Genomic DNA, 20978 nt, shown 5'->3' on the forward strand with positions numbered 1-20978 from the left:
GTGGGGGTGTCTCAGGATGTGACCAGCTGGTTCTGTGACTCCAGGTTATTTTTCTTTGGTCACACATCAAGTTCAGTGATAAACAGTGACTAAGCCCATGGTCTTAGTCCAGGCAAATGGTCTTGTGCAAGTCTGCTCACTGTCAGGTCTGACAGTTGCCAACAGAACCAAAATTCTGGAACAAATGAAAAGATTTTAAACAACATGCTACTTGTGGAACTCTGTACATTCAACAAATAAAACTGATAATTAATACTTTGAAACGATTATTCAACATTAGGATGTTGGCCATTTGTTCCCATTTTAATAACTTTGAGCAAAAAGACATCTAAGTGCTTTTTCTTTAGAGAAATAGTGTGTTTGACATGGTCCCATAGGGTTCTTCCTTGTTCACCTCCACCTGCTGTGACTCTTCCAGTCCCTTCAACCCCAGCACACTCCTACCACAGGGCCTTTGCACTTGCTATTCTTGCTGCTGTTCTTTCTCCTTACAGAGACATATGGCACCTTCTGGTGTTGTCTTGGTTGCCACCAACTCAGCAGGGCCCACCCTGCCCGCCTGCCCTTCTCCCCTGCCTTCTTTCCTTGGTTGCAATGTCACCATTACATGTGCTGTGTATTTCACAGATTCATCTTGTTCATCGTCGGTCTCTCCCTGGCATGCCAGTCATTGGGGCAGGGATTTTGTTTTGTGCATTGTTGTGTGCCCAGCAGTAACCATGCCAGGTGCAAAGTAAACACTGGATAAATACTGGTAAGGTTAAAGAGCACTGCAAGGGGAAGCAAGGGGTCACCCAGAGTCCTAGCGCCCACACGTACACATGTAATTTTTGTTAGCACTTTCCTTTTTTTTTCTTTTTTTTTCTAAAGCACTTGTTACAAATTTCGTTCATTTATGCATTTTTCTGTTTCACTCCATCATCTCTGTGGTAATTTTTATTGCCACACAGCTTTTTGTCAAGCGGAGGATGCATAATTGACTCTCCACATGATCTGTTTGTTGATGGACAATTTGTTTTCTAGGGTTTCTTTTTTTGTTTTTGTTTTTGTTTATTTATTTTTGAGAGAACACAAGTAGGGGAGGGGCAGAGGGGGGGAGAGGATCAGAAGCAGGCTTTGCGCTCACAGAGCCCAATGTGGGGCTTGAACTCATGAACTGAGATCATGACCGGAGCTGAAATCACATGCTCAGTCGACTGAGCCACTGATGGTGCCCTGTCTTCTAGGGTTTCTTTCAATTAAAGCCTTCATGGCCTGACTTTTCCTGTGTCTGAGACTGATTGCTTCGCTTGCATTTCTGCTTATCTTCTGCTGAGCAAATTCCCTGCTGATTGCTAAGCCTAGGCTCCTTAGTGCCAGATTGCTTTCCAGAGGGACTACAGCAGGACGCTGTGCCCTATGCTGGCAATTCTGTGGTTATGGGATAACTGGTCCCTTGACCCTGTAGTGATTCATCTTGTCTCTTCAGATCCGCAAGGACGCTCTCCGGGCGCTCAACATAGCGTATACCGTGAGCACGCAGCGCTCCACCGTCTTTCCCCTGGATGGCGTGGTGCGCATGCTGCTCTTCCGAGATTGTGAGGAGGCCACAGACTTCCTGAACTACCACGGTCTCACTGTCTCTGATGGGTAAGAGCAGAGAGGTGGCCTCTCTTTGTTTTTGTTTTCGTTTTTTTGTTTGTTTTTAATTCTGATGAGGGTCTGGGAAGTGCCAGCTACATGCCAGGCCCCAGAGGAGGGCACATTCCACATGCTGCCTCCCTGGGGTGCAGGTGAAATCAGCGAGGCTCAGAATGGCTGGGGAGCATCCTCAGGTCACACGCTGCTCGTCAGTGGATTGGAGTTCAGACCCATTTCTTTGCAACTCCAGAATCAGGGTTTTTCACGCGTTACTGAAGATCCTACAGGTAAAGGTTAGGGTCTTTCTTCTTCTGTTTCTTGAAGATGACTTCTGCTGGCCCCTGACTGACAACTACCCACCTCTGGTGGTCCAGACAGGCACCAGTGGGCCAGGCCAGGGGCTCCTCCACTGCTTGGAGTCAGTGTTTTGAGAACCTTATGAAACTCGCGGACCCTCTCCCAGAAAATGGCACCATAATGTGCACCATTTACTCACGTGCGTGCACATGCACCCAACGTCTTATTGCCCGCTGGGGTTTCTCCACCCCTTCCCTCCTCTTAACTCCTTATTGCCAGCCCCTTCCTATCTGCTTTCTGCAGTCCTCAAAGAAACGTGGCAGCTTTGGAATAAGACAGGAGCACGTAGGTGTCTGGCATTCTACCTGTGGCTGTCTACAGCTAGGCCGGGAGGCTCCCGTGTCACAAGGAAATGTCCAGGCTGGCAGCTGTGGGTACTGTGGGCTCAGCTGCCAAGTCAGCTTTTACTGCCTCTCTCCTCATTTACACATGGCTGTGGGGTGACCTAATGATGGGGACAGGGCTTTCAGCGTTTGTGCTGGGCACTGAGAAGGTAAAGGTTGGCTTTTTACCTGTGTAACGCCTCTCCGTGGGTTCTTTGTGGTCTGGGTAGCTGTGTTGAGCTGAACCGGTCCTCGTTCCTGGAACCAGAGGGGTTATCCAAGGCCAGGAAGTCGGTGGTTATTACCAGGAAGCTGACAGTGTCGGTTGGGGAAATCGTGAATGGAGGGCCACTGCCCCCCATCCCTCGTCACACTCCCGTGTGCAGTTTCAACTCCCAGAACAAGTACGTTGGGGAGAGCCTGGCTACGGAGCTGCCCACAGGCACTCAGAGACCCGGCTTGGACTCAGGTGAGGAGCTGCGTTACGTGACGGGACTAGCTGTTGCCCCTTCGGGAAGCCTCTTGGGAGCCAGGAGCATCTGTCTTGTTTTAAGGGTGAGGGGTAGGTCGGGTGGGTATTGGCTCAGTGCTCATGTCTTTTGCTCCTCTTCAGAGTGGCCTGAATGGCTCCCTGATGTCATAGTGCTTGGTTCCCACAGGTGAAGCACATACCGTCCCCTGTGACATTGCTTGGGAGGGTGGCCAGTAAGGATCACTGTGGGTGCTCAGGGGTTGCCCTATTTGCCCACACTTGCCTCTTCCCTTGCAGGTGAGGGGAAAGGAGAGGCGTGTGGTACAGAGGCAGATGTGCCCCCACCTGCTCTCCAGCAGCCTCTTCCCATCCCTGCACCCACACCAGCTTCTCTGCCTCACCTCCCGGCACCAACTCCGAGCACAGTGCCTGGCCTCTTCCAGCCACCTGTGCAGGCCCCCCTGCAGCCCCCTGTGCAGCCTGAGTTGCTTCCTCCAAGGCCTGCACCTGCGTACTCTGATGCGGTAAGGAATCTTCCAGATCAGGGCTCTGAGGAGCCAGTTGCGTATCAGTGTCACCAACAGCGTCTGACGTCCAGCCTGACCTCTGTCTGTAGATCACTTCCATGAAGGTGGTTGCGCTTGTGGCTCTAGAATATTCTGAGTGCCAGCCGCGGCAGGTCCTAGGACCCTGGCCCTGGAGGCTTAAGCCTTTGTCTTTTAGGCAAGGAGCTTGGGGCTCTGAGCACAGGCTGCGCCAGGCTCCCTAGCTCTTTGCCTGTGTGTCTGTTTGAAAGGGCTACAGCTAAGACTAGAGAAGGCGCTGAGGGTTTTTTGGAAGTAACATGACAGGTGAAGTAGGTGCGGCCCTGCATTGAGAACTCTGCAGACGCATGGGTCTCTGTGGACTACCCTCTCCCCTGTGGAGTAGGCTGTGTTGTCTGGTCTCCTGCGGGGGGTCCCGGGAGAGACCCGGCCTGCGGTCGCTTGGCCTCGGGTGGCTGAGCTGGGGCTGACGCTCCCCCGTCTTGGGCGCAGTTGTCAGAGCAGCTCTTCAGTGTGTCCTGTCCCAGCACCATCTTGTGGCCCTGGTGTGCGTGCTCTGAGTGATATTCGACACTGCTCGCTCCAGAGAGCCAGTGGGCATGTTGACTAGGGACACGTGGGGCCACAGGCACGCAGCACCGTGTGCACACTGGCCACACAGGTTGTGGGATTGGGCTCGCCACCCTGTTGCTTGGGCCGGTTTTGGTCATGATTAAGGAGGCCTGAGAGGATTGTGAAGAATGGCTGCAGCGACTGACGATGTTTGATAGGATGTGGGGGCGGCATGGCGTCACTGAGCAGGCAGCAGGCTTGCCTTGGCCTCTCCAGAAGGCTCCTCTGTGTTCATTAGCGGGAAACCTTTCCCGAAGCAGCGTAGCCAGTTCCTACGTGAGGACTGTTAGATGCCCTCAGACAAGTAGCCACTGATAGGTCGTGAAGGGAGTTTTTTTTGGCCCCAGAGGGGTTGCTCCGTGAGACTGGTTGGTTCTGTGAAGGTTTTCAGTACCCTTAGCCTGTGCAGCTAGATTGGTTTTAAGCTCAGTCTGGATTGAGGCAGTGTTTCTCGCTGCCGTTGCCCTGACCCCCAGGTGACCTCTCCTTAGGACCTGGCTCAGGTGGTGGATGAGCTCATCCAGGAGGTTCTTCAGAGGGACTGCGAGGAGGTTGGCGCTGCTGGAGCGGCCTTTGCGACCACAGCTCTGGGGTAAGTCCTGCGCCCTTTCTGCTCTGAAGCTGTCTGCTCGCTGGGGCCGAGCCCCATCCCTCTACATTTCCTCTCCGAGAGCTGCTGACAGTCTTGGACAGGAGGTCACAGCTGCTCATTCGTACAGGCTTAACTTTGGTCCTGCCCTCTAGGTGGGTGTGACTGTTCGTGTTCCTCACCTTTTCTTTGTCAATGGCATGGAGTTCTTGTTTGTGTGTGCTTTTTGAGCAATGTTAGGTTTATTAAAATGTAAATTGAAAACTTGTTTTTTTTTTTTAAACTTTAAACGTGCCTTTAAATTCTAGTAAAGTAAAAATTTGTTTATTCTCTGTTAAGAATTAAAAATACTTTATGTGATCTGGGATTGTTTTACTTTATAAATTTGACGGGTGAAATTTCCTTAAACGTTTTCTATAATTTGCATCTTATATTGTGATGAAATTTCTTCAGAGATTTCAAGCTACACTTATAAATTTTATATATTTGATTCTAATATTTTAAATATCTAGTCTTAATAAATTTAATAATGAAAATCTTTCTGGGGCGCCTGGGTGGCTCAGTTGATTAAGCATCTGACTTCAGCTCAGGTCATGATCTCATAGTTCGTGGGTTTGAGCCCCGTGTTGGGCTCTGTGCTGACAGCTCAGAGCCTAGAGCCTGCTTCGGATTCTGTGTCTCCCTCTCTCTCTGTTCTTCCCTGCTCGTGCTTTGATTCTTTCTCTCTCTCAAAAACAAATGAACATTAAAAAAGAAATTTAAATAATGAAAACCTTTCTAAGCGTTTAAAAAACTTTCATAAAGTTAATTAAAGCCAATTAATGTAGTAAATCAGATTCCTTTTTTTAATGTTTTTTTTTAGAGAGAGAGAGAGAGAGAGAGGGAGAGAGCACAAATGGGGGAGGGGCAAAGAGAGAGGTGGACAGAGGATCTGAAGCAGGTTCTGTGCTGACAGCGGGGAGTCCAGTGCAGGGCTGGAACTCATGAACCGTGAGATCATGACCTGAGCTGAAGTCAGACACTTAACCTACTGAGCCACCCAGGTGTCCCAGTAAACCAGATTTTTTTTTTTTTTTAATGTTTATTTTTGAGACAGAGAGAGACCGTGCATGAGCAGGAGAGGGGCAGAGAGAGAGGGAGACACAGAATCTGAAGCAGGCTCCAGGCTCCAAGCCGTCAGCACAGAGCCTGATGTGGGTCTTGAACTCACAAACTGTGAGATCATGCCCTGAGCTGAAGTTGGATCCTTAACTGACTGAGCCACCCGGGTGCCCCTAGTAAATCAGACTCTTAAGGATTTTAAACATGTTTTAAAAATCCTAGGGTGCCTGGGTAGCTCAGTAGGTTGAACTTCCAGCTCTTGATTTTGGCTCAGGTCAAGATCCCAGGGTCATGGATGGAGTTGAGCCTTGAGCGTGGAGCCTGCTTAAGATTCTTTAGGGGCGCCTGGGTGGCTCAGTTGGTTAAGCGGCCGACTTCGGCTCAGGTCATGATCTCGCGGTCCGTGAGTTCGAGCCCCACGTCAGGCTCTGTGCTGACAGCTCAGAGCCTGGAGCCTGTTTCAGATTCTGTGTCTCCTCTCTGCCCCTTCCCCATTCATGCTCTGTCTCTCTCTGTCTCAAAAATAAATAAACATTAAAAAAAAAAAAAAAAAAGATTCTCTCTCTCGCTCTGCCCTCCCCCCCATTTTGCATGCTTGCTCTCACTCTCAAATAAAAAAAGAAAAAATTCTATTACATATGAAACCACACAATGATTAAAAAGCATTATTTTACCTGTATAAATGTAGATGACTCAAAAGGATTAATTTTATTGATTCATTTTCTTATACTAGAGGCAGGTACATATTTTCTGTTTGCTTGAAATAAGAATAAATATGATTTCTGTTGGCTCAACTTATTTTGATAAAATGTACATAAAAAAAATCAACCATTTTTATGTGTACAGTTCAGTGACATTAAGTACATTAATGGTATCCTTCACCACAGTCTATTTGCAGAACTTTTTTGTCATCCCAAACAGAAGCTAGACCCATTAGACAATAGTTTCCCATTCTTCTCTTTCCCCAACTCCTGGTAACCTCTATTCTACTTTCTGTCTTTATGAGTTTGTCTTTTTTAGGTACCTCTCATGAGTGGCATCATAATAGCATTTGTCCTTTTTTGTCTGACTTTTTTTAGACACAAGAATGTTTTCAAGTTCATCTACATTGTAGCGTGTGTCAGCATTTTATTCCTTTTTATGGCTGAATAATACTCTTATTAAAATGTACAGTTGATCCTTGACCAACATGGGGAGTTAGGGGTGCCAACCCCCTGTGCAGTCAAAAACCGAGTATAACTGGGGCGCCTGGGTGGCTCAGTCAGTTAAGCGTCCAACTTCAGCTCAGGTCATGAACTCCTGGCTCATGGGTTCAAGCCCTGTGTCGGGCTCTTTCTTGACAGCTCAGAGCATGGAACCTTCTTCACATTCTGTCCCTGTCTCTCTCTTTGCCCCTCCCCTGCTTGCGCACTCTCTCTCTCAAATATAAACAAACATTAAATTAAAAGATCAAGTATAACTTTTGACTCCCCAAAATCCTAACTGTTTACAATTTGTGGATTGGAAGCCTTACTGATAATATCAATAGTCAACATATGTTGTGTATGTTAAGGTATTAAATACTGCATTCTCACAATAAAGTAAGCTAGAGAAAAGAAATGGTTATTCAGATCATCGGGGAAAAAACAAGGAAGAGAAAGTATACTTACAGTATCCTATGTGTAAGTGGTCCTGTGCAGTTCAAACCTGTGTTGTTCAAGAGTCAACTTTATAAACATATGTAACGTGTATATACACCACATTTTGTTCATTTATTGATGGACCCTTGGGATTATTTCTACCTTTTGATTATGCTACCTTCTGAATAATGCTGTTACGAACATTGGTTTACAAATAACTGATTCCCTGATTGCAGTTCTTATGGGTATAAGGCTAGGAGTGGAATTACTAGATCATATGATCTATTTTTAACTTTTTAAACAACTGCCAAACTATTTTCTGCAGCAGTTGCACCATTTTATATTCTCACCAGCAGTGCACAAGGATTCCATTTTCTCTACCTTCTTGCCAACACATAGTATCTTTTTTTTTAAAAAATGTTTTTATAGTAACTATCATAATGGGTGTGAAGTGGTATCTCATTGTAGTTTTGATTTGCACTTCCCTAGTAACTAACGAGGTCGAGCATGTTTTTGTGTGCCTATTGGTCTTTTGTGTATCTTATTTGGAGAAATCTATATTTAAGTCCTTTGGCCATTTTTGAATTGTTTTTTTGTTGTTGAGTTTGTAGGAGTTCTTTTATGTTCTGGATTTTAATCCCTTTTCAGATATATGATTTGCACATATTTTTTCCCAGTCTGTTTGGGGATGTCTTTTCTGTGTCTTTTCATTCTCTTGATAGTGTCCTTCAATCTACACAAGTCTTAAATTTTATAGAGTCCATTTTTTTTGTTTTGTTTTATGTAGTCCATTTTATCTAATTTTTCTTTTGTTGCCTGTGCTTTTGGTGTCATGTTCAAGAAATTGCGAAATCCAACGTTATTATTTCCCTGTGTTTTCTTCTAAGACCTTTATAGTTTTAGCTCTTAAGTGTAGGTCTTCAATCCATGTTGGTTTCGTTTTCATATATGGTGTAAGATAAAGATTCAACATCATTCTTTTGTATATGAGTACTTAGTTTTATCAGCACCAGCTGTTGAAATAACCGTCTTTTCCTCTTTGAATGGTCTTGGCACCCTTGTTGAAAATCAATTGGCCATATACGTGAGGGTTTCTTCCTGGATTCTCTAGTCTGTTCTGTTGATCCATATGTCTGTTTTAGTATCGCATTGTTTTGATTACTGTAGTTTTGTAGTAAGTTGTAGTAAGCTTTGAAATCACAAAGCATGAGTCCTTCAAATTTGTTTCTCTTTTTCAAGACAGTTTCACTATTTGGGGTCCCTTGAAATTCCATATGAATTTTAGGATGAATTTTTCCCAAATCTCTTTGGGATTTTGATAGTGATGCATTGAATCTGTTGATTGCTTTGGGTAGTGTTGACATCTTAACATTAAGTCTTCCAGTCTAGGGGCACCTTGTTTGCTCCGTTGGTAAAGCAGGCGACTCTTGACCTTGCGGTTGTGAATTCAGTCTCCATGTTGGGCATAGAAGATTACTATTATATATTTTTTTAAGGTTTCTAAAAAATGTTGACTCTATTTATTTAGTGTTTATTTTTGAGAGAGTGTAAGCTGGGGAGGGGCAGAGAGATGGGACAGAGGATATGAAGGGGGGCTCTGTACTGACAGCAGCAAGCCCGATGAGGGGTTCAAACTCATGAACTGTGAGATCATGACCAGAGCTGAAGTTGGGCACTTAACCGACTGAGCCACCCAGGTGCCCCATAGATTATTTTTAAAGGTTTTTTTCTTTTCTTTCTTCTGTCTTTCTTTCTTTCTTTCTTTTTCTTTCTTTCTTTCTTTCTTTGAGAGAGAGGGAGGGAGAGAGCATGCACGTGCATGTGTATGTGTGGAGGGGCAAAGAGAGAGGGAGAGAGAATCCCAAGCAGGCCCCACCTTGTCAGTGTAGAGCCTGACGTGGGGCTCAGTCTCATGAACCATGAGATCATGACCTGAGTTGAAATCAAGACTCAGACACCTAACCGAGTGAATCACCCAGGTGTCCCAGATGATTGTTTTTTTTAAAAAGTCTTCCAGTTTATTCACATGGGCTTTCTGTTTGTTCAGGTCGTCTTTAATTTCAGCAGTGTTTTGTGCTTTTCATTGTACATGTCTTTAATTTCCTTGATTAAATTTATTCCTAATTGCTTTATTTTTCACTGCTATTGTAAATCAGATTGTTTTAATTTTATTTTTAGAACGCTCATTGCTAGTGATAGAAATAAATACCATTGAATTTTTGATCCTTATATTCCAGTTTTGCTAAACTTGTTTATTAGTTCTAATAGGTTTTGAGTGGATTTCTTAGGATTTTCTGTGTACAGGATCATGTCCTCAATGAATAAAGTTTTCTTTCTAGTTTAGATGTTTTTTATTTTTCTGTAATCTCCAATATGGTATTGAATAGAATCAGCAAATAGGACATCCTTGTTTTGTTCCTGGTCTTAGAGGAAAAACTTTGTCTTTCATATCTGAATCTGATGCTAGCTGTGAGTGTTTCATATATAGACTATATCGTGTGGAGGAAGTCCCTTTCTATTTCTATTTTTTTTTTTAGTGTTTTCATCATGAAACTGGTGCTGAATTTTGTCACATGCTCTTTCTGCATCAATTGAGATGATCACGTGGGTTGTCCCCCCTTCAGTTCATTAATGTGTTTGTATTACATTGTTTTTCATTTGTTGAACTATTCCTTGCATTCCAGGAGTAAGTCCCACTAGGTTATTTTGTATAATCTTTTAAATATATTGGTGAATTTTGGTTTGCTGTTTTGTTGAGGATTTTTTTTTCTGTCAGTATGCATAAGGGATATTGGTGTATGGTTATTTATTTATTTTTGAGAGAACGTGAGTGTGAGCGAGGGGCAGAGAAAGGGAGAGAGAGAATCCCACAAACTGCAGAGAGAGAGGAAGACAGAGTTCAGAGCTTGGAATGGGGCTCGAGCTCACCTGATGCAGGGGTCAAACTCAAGAACTGTGAGATCACGACCTGAGCTGAAGTCAGATGCTTAACTGACTGAGCCACCCAGGCACCCCTGGTGTGTGGTTGTCTTTTTTTTAAATTTTTTTTTAACATTTATTCATCTTTGAGAGACAGAGACAAAGCGTGAGACAGAGACGCTTAACCAACTGAGCAACGCAGGCGCCCAGGTGTGTGATTTTCTTATAGTGTCTTTTTCTGGTTTTGGTTTCAGATAGAGTAATGCTGGCCTCAAGTGTTAAAAAGTGTTTCTTCCTCTTTAGGTTTTTGGAAGAGTTTGAGAAGGGCTGTTCTTCTTTTAAGTGTTTGATAGAATTAATGGTGAAGCCATCTGGTTCTGGACTTTCCTTTTTTGGGAGGGGTTTTTGGTTTTTATTTTTGTTTTTGTTTTTTTAATTTTTTAATTTATTTTTGAGACAGAGAGAGACAAAGCATGAACGGGGGAGGGTCAGAGAGAAAGGGAGACAGAATCTGAAGCAGGCTTCAGGCTCTGAGCTGTCAGCACAGAGCCTGACATGGGGCTTGACCTCACGGACCGTGAGATCATGACCTGAGCTGAAGTTGGATGCTTAACTGACTGAGCCACCCAGGTGCCCCTTGGGAGGGGTTTTTGAAGACTCAATGAATCTCTTTACAAGTTACAGGTCTATTCAGATTTTCTTTTTTTTTTAATGTTTATTTTTGAGAGAGAGAGCATGTGCGTGCACATGGCGGCGGCGGGGGACAGGAAGAGATGGGCAGAGGATCCAAAGTGGGTTCCAGGCTGACAGCAGAAGAGGCTAACTCAGGGCTCGAACTCACAAACTGTGAGATTATGACCTGAGCCAAAGTCAGATGGCTTAACCAACTGAGCTACCTGGGCACCCCATTCAGATTTTCTGTTTTTACATGAGTCAGTTTTGATTGTATGTTTCTAACCACATGCTTAATTTTTATGCTAAAAGCTAAATATATATTTTTTCCTTGTTAATATTAGAAGTTATGTGGCTTCCTTGGCTTTTATTTATTTAGAATCGTATCCACTTTTCTCTGCATAGTGTTTCCAATGCTGCTATGGAGGAACTGTTAACAGCTGCAACCACAGGCATTTTGAGGCACATTGCAGCTGAGGAAGTGTCTAAGGAAAGGGAGCGAAAGGAGGAGGAGAGGCGGCAGGCTGAAGAGGAAAGGTGAGTGTGTCGTGTTCCTGCAGTGCGCCTGAGGTTGGGGTGTGTGGACAAAGGACAGAATTCACCCTGGTCTAGGATGCTCTTACTGTTGTCCATTGCACTAGCATGAAACCCATGGCTCACCCAGCATCCTCATGCAGTGCAGCTCAGGGAGTGGGTGGGGGTCCTGAGGCCACACCCACCTTGTGAGCAGCAGCCCTCCGTGTAGCTGGAGTTGGGGGTAAGAGTGGTGGTCAGGGGAGCTGGGGTGTGGGTGGCTGTGTGTCATGTCTGGTGGGATTAGAGGAGTGGGCCTGCCAGCTTATTAGGAGGCACAACTCAAATCCCGACCCATGAGGTCACGGAGTGTACTGACACTTTTTATTCTTAAACATTACTCTTGTGCTTTTTTTTCTTTTACCCTTAGGTTGAAACAAGAGAGAGAACTGGTGTTAACTCAGCTGAGCCATGGCCTGGCTACAGAGCTGACAGAACTTGTGGTGACAGAATGCGTGAGGGAAACCTGTTCCCAGGAGTTGAAGTAAATGAAGTTGTAGTTTGAGGGTGTGGGCTGGTGGGACAAAATGGGGTTTTTGAAGTGCTGTGGCCAGGCTGGTGAAGTTCAGGCTAGCTGTGTTTCACTTGGACAGGGGGGTAGCATATCTTTTGGATAGCCAAACAGTAAAATGCCATCCATGTACTTGGTATGTGTTGCCTACAGAGAGGGCCTCACTTACATACACTCTCATCCTCATTGTGGACCCTGCGCTGGGTGTGGGCAAGTGTCTGTTAGCAAAATAATTCATTGGCAGTCTTGTACACCAAGTCATTTACCATTAATTTTCTCAAGTAGGAGGTCCCTTCCCTTGTTTCAGATGTTAAAAGATCATTTTGAGCCATCTCACTTAAGAACTTTATTAACTTTTTAAAAATTGAAGTGTAATTAACATGCAGTGTTATATTAGTTTCAGGTGTACAACATGTTGATTTGAAAGTTTTATAAATTATTCAGTGTTCACCATGATAAGTGTATTCATCACTTGTCATGATGCAACGTAATTACAATATTATTTACTATATTGTCTCTTTTATTTTTTATTTGTAGATATCTTCTCCCATCATTGGGTTGCCTTTTTATTTTGCTGATGGTTTCCTTCACTGTGCTAAACCTTTTTACTTTGGTATAATCTCAGTAGTTTATTTTTCTTTTGTTTCCTTTGCCTGAGGAGACCTATCCATAAATATGTTGCTAAGGCTGATGTCCCAAGAGATTGCTGCCTATGTTTTCTTTTAGGAGTGTTAAGGTTTCAGGTCTCAGATCTCAGATTGAGGTCTTTAATCCATTTTGAGTTCATATTTCTGTGTGTAGTGTGAGAAAGTAGTCCAGTTTCATTCCTATGCATGTAGCTGTCCAGTTTTCCCTACGCCATTTGTTGAAAAGACTGTCTTTTCCCCATTGTATATTCTTGCTTCCTTTGTTTATAGACAATTGACCATGTAGGTAGGGGCCCTCTATCCTGTTCCATTGTCTGTGTGTCTCTTTTTGTGCCAGTACCATACTATTTTGATCACTATAGTTTTGTAGATTATGAAATCTAAGAGTGTGATACTTTCAACTTCGTTATTCTTTCTCAAGTTTGGTTTGACTATTTGAGGTCTTTTTGGTTCCATAAAGATTTTAGGATTATTTGTTTTTGTTCTGTGAAGAATGCTATTGGTGTTTTGATAGAGATTATATTGAATTTGTAGATTGCTTTGGGTATTATGGACACTTTATTAATATTCTCTTTCAACCCATGAGCATGGAATACCTTTCCATTTGTGTCCTCTTCAGTTTCTTTAATCAGTGTTTTATAGTACAGGTCTTTTACCTCATTGGTTAAATTTATCCTTGCTGTTTTATTCTTTTTGGTGCAACTGTAAATGGTATTGTTTTCTTAATTTCTCCTTCTACTTCATTATTAGTGTATAGAAGTGCAACAAATTTCTGTGTATTAATTTTGTATCCTACAACTTAATTGAATTCATTTATAAGTTCTTATAGTTTTTTGGTGGAGTCTTTAGGGTTTTCTGTATGTAGTATCACATCATCTGCAAATAGTGACAGTTTTACTTTTTTAACAATTTGGATGTTTTTATTTCTTTTTCTTGTTTTATTGCTGTGGCTGGGACTTCCAATACTATGTTGAATACAAGTGGTGAGAGTGGGCATCCTTGACTTGTTATTGATCTTAGAGGAAAAGCTCTCAAGTTTTTCACTGTTGAATATGATGTTAGCTGTGAGTTTTTCATATATGGCTTTTATTATGTTGAGGCTTTTATGATGTTTATTATTTCATTTTGTTGAGGGTTTTTTATTATGAATGGGTGTTGCATTTTGTCAGACCCTTTTTCTGCATCTGTTGAGATGATCATATGGTTTTTATCCTTTCTTGTTGTGGTGTGTCATATTGATCGATTTGTGAATATTGACCAACATTTGTATCTCTGGAATAAATCCCACTTGACTGTGGTGAATAATGTTTTAATGTATTGTTGTATTCAGTCTGCTACTATTTTGTTGAGGATTTTCGCATCTGTGTTCATTAGAGAGATTGGTCTGTAATTTTCTGTTTTTGTAGTATCTTTGTCTGTTTTGGTATTAGAATAGTGCTGGTTTTGTAGAATGAATTTGGGTGTTTTGCTTCCTCTTCTCCTTTTTTGGAATATTTTGAGAACAGTAGGTATTAACTCTTATTCAAATATTTGGTAGAATTTACTTGTGAAGCCATTTGGTCCTAGACTGTTGTTTGTTGGCAGTTTTTTGATTACTGATTCCATTTCATTACTAGTAACCTTTTGAAATTTTCTGTTCCTTCCTATTTCAGTTTTAGAAGATTGTGTGTTTCTAGGAATTTATCTATTTCTTCTATGTTGTCGGCATATAATTTTTCATAATATTTTCTTATAATCCTTTGTATTTTTGTGGTGTCAGTTGTTATTTCTTCTCCTTCATTTCTTATTTTATTTATTGGAATCCTCTCTTTTTTTGGATGAGTCTGGCTAAAGGTTTATCAATTTTGTCTATCTTTTCAAAGAACCAGCTCTTGGTTTTAGTAACCTTTTCTATGATTGTCTACTGTCAGTTTCATTTATTTTTGCTCTAATCTTTACTACTTCTTTCCTTCTATAAGCTTTGAATTTTGTTTGTTCTTTTTTTTCCCTAGCTCCTTTAGGTGTAAGGTTAGGTTGTTTGAGATTTTTCTTGTTTCTTGAGCCTGCATCACTATAAACTTCCCTCTTGGAACAGTTGCATCCCAAAGATTTTGAACTGTTGTGTTTTCATTTTCATTTGTCTCCATATATATATGTATATATATTTTTTTCTTTTTTGATTTCTTGGTTGACCCATTCATTTTTTAGTAGCATGTTGTTTAGCCCCCATGTATTTGTGTTCTTTCCAGATTTTTTTGTTGTAGTTGATTTATAGTTTTGTACTGTTGTGTTTGAAAGAGATGCTTGATGTGATTTCTGTCGTCTTAAATTTATTGAGACATGTTCTGTGGCCTAACGTGATCTGTCCTGAGAACGTTCCATGTACACTTAAAGAATGTATTCTGCTGTTTTCGGATGAAATGTTCCATATATAACTGTCAGGCCCAGCTGGTGTGATACGTTGTTCAAAGAGACGGATTCCTTGTTGATTTTCTGTCTGGATGATCTATCCATGAAGTAAATATGGTGTTAAAGTCCTCTGTCATTACTGTATGTATTACTGTCGGTTTTTCTTCTTTGTCTATTAACATTTGCTTTATGTATTTAGGTGCTTCCATGTTGGGTGCATAGATACTTATAATTGTTATGTTCTCCTGTTGGGATTGTTTCCTTTATCATTACGTCTCTTGTCTGTGTTTTGTCTCTTGCTATGATTTTTGTTTTAAAGTTTACTTTGTCTAAGTATTGTTATCTTGGCTTTTTTCCCCCTTCATTTGCATGGTATATGTTTTTCACCCCTTCACTTTCAGTCTGTATGTCTTTAGGTCAGATGTGAGTCTCTTGTAGGCAGCATTTAGATGGGTCTTTTTTTTTTTTTTTTTTTAATGTGTATTTATTTTTTGAGAGAGAGACTGTGACAGCGTGAGTGGGGGAGGGGCAGAGAGAGACACACAGGATACTAAGCAGGCTCCAGGCTCTGAGCTGTCAACACAGAGCCTGGGGCAGGGCTCAAACTCATGGACCACAAGATCATGACCTGAGCTGAAGTCATGACCTGAGCTGAAGTTGGGCGCTTAACTGACTGAGCCACCCAGGTGCCCCTATGTATCTTATTTTTTTAATCCATTCAGTTACCCTGTATGTTTTGATTGGAGCGTTTACATTTAAAGTAATTATTGATACGTATATACTTATGGCCATTTTGTTAATAGCTCTCTGTTTTTTCTGTAGTTTTTCTCTGTTCCTTTCTTTTGCTCTCTTCACTTGCGGTTTGATGGCTTTTTTTACTACTATGCTTGGATTCCTTTCTCTTTATTTTTTGTGTGTCTAGTATAGGTTTTTGATTTGTGGTTACCATGAGGCTTATATACTATAACATCTTATATGTTTAGTAGTTTATATTAAGTTGATGGCTGCCTAAGAACTTTATTAATTTCACTGTCAAGCTTCAGGGAAGAAAGAAGTTCAGTGTGCAGGGAAATCTGTCTTTGTGCCTAAACCACCCTGAGTGGCGCCTGGGTGGCTCATTCGGTTAAGCGTCCGACCTCAGCTCAGGTCACGATCTCGCGGTCCGTGAGTTCGAGCCCCGCGTCGGGCTCTGGGCTGATGGCTCAGAGCCTGGAGCCTGCTTCCGATTCTGTGTCTCCCTCTCTCTCTGCCCCTCCCCCGTTCATGCTCTGTCTCTCTCTGTCTCAAAAATAAATAAAACCTTAAAAAAAAAAATTAAAAAAAAAATAAATAAAAAAAACCACCCTGAGGTAGCCCTGAAAGTGATGGACTGTACTATGGCAGAGCACAGATTCCATTGCAGATGGAGGACACAGCAAGGAGGCAGAGTGTTTTGTTTAATGTTTCTTTGCATCTTTAATAATTGGGAGTCTATTTCCCTGTTTAAGCACGAAACCTCATAAGTGATGGATCAATGTCTGTTCTTAATCCCAGGAAGGAGTGTTAGGAGATATGTAAGAGCTGGGACTTGATATATTTTTCCACAGTCCCAGGAGATCTGGGCTTCAGCTCAGCACCAGGACTGTCTCCACCTGCCATAGAGGACTATTGAAAACATGTCTTGCTTGTTTAAGCTTCTTTGATTTTTGTGACTAAATATATCTGGTAAAATTGTTTGTGCTCCCTTGGTTGACAGAATTTTGTCATAAAAATCTCATTTAGATGCTGGTTTATCTTGAGGGCCACTGCCATTTGAAACATGGGCTGCCAATCTTGGCTGCCAGCTCTTGGGACGCTTTTAATTGCAAACATCAGATAGTGCTGATGAGAAGGTGTTGTAGTTATTTTAATGGTCACTTGAAAATTAAAATTTGTAGCTAATTTATTAAGACAAAAGTTTATTTATTGACTGTTTACAAGGGCCTGATTGGATCTATAATCTAGTAGCCTATACCACTTTTGTCTTTTCCTGTGTCTTAACAGGTCTGTGCATTAAGTAAAATGAAAATCTTTTTTTTTTTTAATATTTATTTACTTATTTTTGAGAGAGAGAGAGAGAGAGCAAGCGTAAGCAGGGGAGGAACAGAGAGAGAGGGAGACACAGAATCCAAAGCAGGCTCCAGGCTCTGAGCTGTCAGCACAGAACCTGATGCGGGTCTCATGAACCGTGAGATCATGACCTGAGCTGAAGTCAGACGCTTAACTGACTGAGCCACCCAGGCGCCCCAAAGTAAAATGAAAATCTTAAAGCTTCTCTTGTGGGAGAGGCACAATTGCATTTCAGTAGTAAGGATGTGGAATCTTGCCACTTTTAGGGCAAGCCCTCAATGTATGTGGGCCCTGGGTACAGTGTCTCCCATCTTGATTATCCTCTTCTATAGGAATGCAGTGGAGACAGACCAGAGAGTCCGCATGGCCCGTTGCTGTGAGGATGTCTGTGCTCACCTGGTGGACTTGTTTCTTGGGGAGGAGATTTTCCAGACTGCAAAGGAGACCCTCCAGGAACTGCAGTGCTTCTGCAAGTATCTCCAGCGGTGAGTCCTGTGTCCTTACAGATGAAATGGATGCATGTGGGGAGAGCCTTTTACAAAGATGATACTTTCAGATATAGTCAATTATACATACCCACGAATATGTTCCTTCCTAAAGGGTAAACGCTAAGGGATAAATAAGGAATTAGATTGGGGGCTGTTTTGTATTTTGACAAGTATTCATAGGTTGCTCTCTGTCGTTTACCTAATGCTTTTGATGCAGGGAGATGGCTCTGAATAAGCCAAATAAATTCTAGCTGTGTGCACCCACATGGGTGAATTTCTAAAACTTATATAAGTGAAAAAAAGCAGTTTTTAGGGAAATCTGTACAAGGTACAAACAGGGTATATTCAAACTAAATACATTGTTTTAAATTTATGTGATGGTACAACCCTAAAGAAGGGAAGGAAAATTAACGATCATAAACTTAGTGCAGCGGTTACCTTTGGGAGTGAGAGCGTGCATAATTGAGCAGGGCCCAGTGCTGGTCATGGCCACTGCTTCTTAATTGGATGGAAGTATGTGACTATTTTATCATGGATCTTTATGTATTAAAATTTTTTTTTAAAAGTTTATTTTGAGAGAGAGTGCATGAACAGGGGAGGGGCAGAGAGAGAGGGAGAGAGAATCCCAAGCAGACTCTGGGCCGTCAGCACAGAGCTTGATGTGGGGCTCGATCACATGAACTGTGAGATCATGACCTGAGCTGAGATCAAGAGTTGGATGCTTAGCTGACTGAGCCAACTAGGTGACCCTGTCGTTAATCTTTAAACTTGGGCTTGTACTGTGTATGTTGTATCATGTGTCATTTTGTAACAGCACTTAAAGTAAGAGTGTACTTGGAAGTTTAACCATATAAGAGGGAATATAGGGAGAAGTGAGTCTCCGTACCACAGAAGTCTCCATACCCATCTTCCTCCTCAGAAGCAGCAGCTGCTGAGTACGCATCCAGAAGCCTTCTGCCCTTTTTTGTGGTTGTTAGCACAGACGGCAGCATCTGTGCTAACCTGTCTTTACTCCACTCGAGGGAAGGCGGAGGCCTCACCACAGCAGCACATTGGACTCTTCCCAGGGTTGTCAGTGCAGCCAGAAAAGACCCATCTAGTTCTCCGGTGATGGACTTTCACATGGCTTCTCTTTTTAGCTATGGCAGAGTGCTGTGGTGGTCGTCCTTGTACAGACATCTCGTACAGGTGCACACATATCTGGAGAGAAGTTCCCATGAGTGGTGTTGGCTGGGTCAGAGTGTGTATCTTGTATCCATATCCATATCGCCAAGTTAGCGTCTAGAGATCATTGAGCTTCGGTGCTTCAGTTCACTACTTTTGTTGTTTACCACCACTCATCTGCTCTTGTGCATTTCCCATGCCTGAGTGTTAATTTTAATTGTTTCATTTCTTAGCTTGAGGACTATTGCTGAAAAAAACTTAAATGTATTGCCAGAAAATGTGCTTCCCTACGTTATAGCATTGGACTGTGGTTTTGCATTTGTCCTCGTAGTAACCTTGAAAATACCCAATGATGATACGTTGTTGTGCCCTCCAGGTGGAGGGAAGCCGTCGCAGCCCGGAAAAAACTGAGGCGCCAGATGCGGGCTTTCCCTGCAGCGCCTTGCTGTGTGGACATGAACAACCGCCTGAAGGCATTGGCACCCAGTGCAGAGTGCCCCATTGCTGAGGAGAATCTGGCCAAGGGCCTCCTGGATCTGGGCCATGCAGGGAAACTGGGCATCTCCTGCACCAGGTCAGCACTTGGCCTGCCATGGCCGCCTAGTGTTCCCCAGCCCCACCCGGCTTTACGGAGAGCGTGGATTAATGTGTGTGTTTGGAGGGAAGGTGGAGAGAATCAGAGAACGTGAAAATAGATGCAGGATATTCTTGAAGGTCGTCTCTTCCTCTAGTTCTGGATGTATGACTTGTGCTACATGCTTTGATTTCACACTCCTTTTCCACTTAAAACACTCAGGGCCTGGTAATTGAATTTTACTTAGAATCACATCTTTGTCTTCTGGTCTTTCTGGATACATCTATCAGTTTTCATTGGTGGAGTTTCTTCTGTCCCCATGACTGTTCTTGAGGGCAGGATTTTTGTCTGTTTACTACTCATCTCCCATGGCTTGATATTTGTGGAATGAACAAATTCTCTGACTGATCTGTTTATCAGAAAAAGTTTTCTTGGTCTCCTAACCATTCTCTATCAGGAGACACTATTAACCAGTTGCTTTCCACTCAGAACATCAGTAAATATTCACCAAATTCCTTTCATGGGTACTGAGGTGGCCTCATGAAGGCACAGTGTCTTCCTTTCTTTGTAGGTTACGGTGGCTCAGGAACAAGACAGTGCACCAGATGAAGGTTCAGCACTTTTACAAGCAACTGCTGAGGTCTGTCATCCCCCTGCCATGTGTGCTTCTCCTGCATGGGACTTGTGCACTGGCTTACCCTCTGTGCTCTGTTCCTTCCAGTGATGCAGCATGGACACCCCTGGACCTGCCATCCCTCGTGGCCAAGTACCTCCCTGGAAGGTGGGAGCGTGTGTTTTGGAAGCTGGTGCTGGTGTTGCCTGATGGAGAAGAGCAGTCCCCAGGGAGTCCTGGCAGGTCAGGAAGGGTTTCCCTCCCTGGGCTTTGAGGTTGAGAAAGTGGCTTCAGGAGGTGGAGTTTTACAGGAGGATGGGAGGGACTCTGGCCCTTGTCGCACAGAGGAGTCCGAGCATGAATCTTGTGGCCAACAGAGAGTGGGCAAAGCAGTAGAGTTTACTGAGAGAAGGCATAAAGCTCTCAAGAGTGAGAGGGGTCCCGTCCCAACTGTTTTGCCACCAAGGATTTGTGTCCCTGACTTTTTATTGGGACCTTATCTGAAAGTTTGTGAGACTCCACTCCTGACACTGGCCCAGGCAGGTCTGGAATACGTTTATCCTTTTTTTTCCCAAAACCCCACCGCTACTTCAGCCTCCCACTTGTAGCTGCAGCCTGCCTCTCTGAGGGTCCTTTATCTAGCACTGCCTAATATTAGCCCTTTCCCTACTCAGAATGACTTCTCTTGAGAGCATGAGGCGTGAGGGACTTGCGTAGTCTGTTTGGTTTGTGATTTGAAGTTGACTCTTGAGAATATTAAAATTTTTATCCTGTAAATTGGACAATAGTCTGTATCCAAAAACATTTAAGAGTTGATCCTTTTTTTTAAATTAAGTGATTTTTTAATTTACATCCAAGTTAGTTAGCATATAGTGTAACAATGATCTCAGGAATAGATTCCAGTGATTCATCCCCTATGTATAACACCCAGTGCTCATCCCAACAAGTGTCTTCCTTAATGTCCCTTACCCATTTAACCCATCCCCACTCCCACACCCCCTCTTTTTTTTTAATGTTTATTTGTTTATTTTGAGAGAGAGAAAGTGAGTATAAATAGGGTAGGGGCAGAAGGAGAGAGAGAGAGAGAGAGAGAGAGAGAGAGA

The 20978-nt window shown here is 42.9% G+C and overlaps 1 protein-coding gene across 4 annotated transcripts in view; it reads left to right on the forward strand.

The window, feature by feature from the left end:
• The window catches only part of LOC122229941 (minichromosome maintenance complex component 3 associated protein), a 55865-nt gene that overhangs the window by 16024 nt on the left and 18863 nt on the right, over positions 1 to 20978 (forward strand). For all 4 annotated transcript variants that reach the window (XM_042955536.1, XM_042955538.1, XM_042955539.1 and 1 more), the window contains exons 11-20: positions 1469 to 1629; positions 2531 to 2769; positions 3070 to 3296; positions 4421 to 4521; positions 11235 to 11366; positions 11773 to 11886; positions 17369 to 17521; positions 19065 to 19262; positions 19834 to 19902; positions 19984 to 20118. In XM_042955536.1, coding sequence (XP_042811470.1) covers positions 1469 to 1629; positions 2531 to 2769; positions 3070 to 3296; positions 4421 to 4521; positions 11235 to 11366; positions 11773 to 11886; positions 17369 to 17521; positions 19065 to 19262; positions 19834 to 19902; positions 19984 to 20118 — 1529 coding nt within the window. The remainder of the gene's footprint in view (positions 1 to 1468; positions 1630 to 2530; positions 2770 to 3069; positions 3297 to 4420; positions 4522 to 11234; positions 11367 to 11772; positions 11887 to 17368; positions 17522 to 19064; positions 19263 to 19833; positions 19903 to 19983; positions 20119 to 20978) is intronic.

Source organism: Panthera leo, chromosome C2 (assembly GCF_018350215.1).
Source record: "Panthera leo isolate Ple1 chromosome C2, P.leo_Ple1_pat1.1, whole genome shotgun sequence".
Lineage (NCBI taxonomy): Eukaryota > Metazoa > Chordata > Mammalia > Carnivora > Felidae > Panthera > Panthera leo.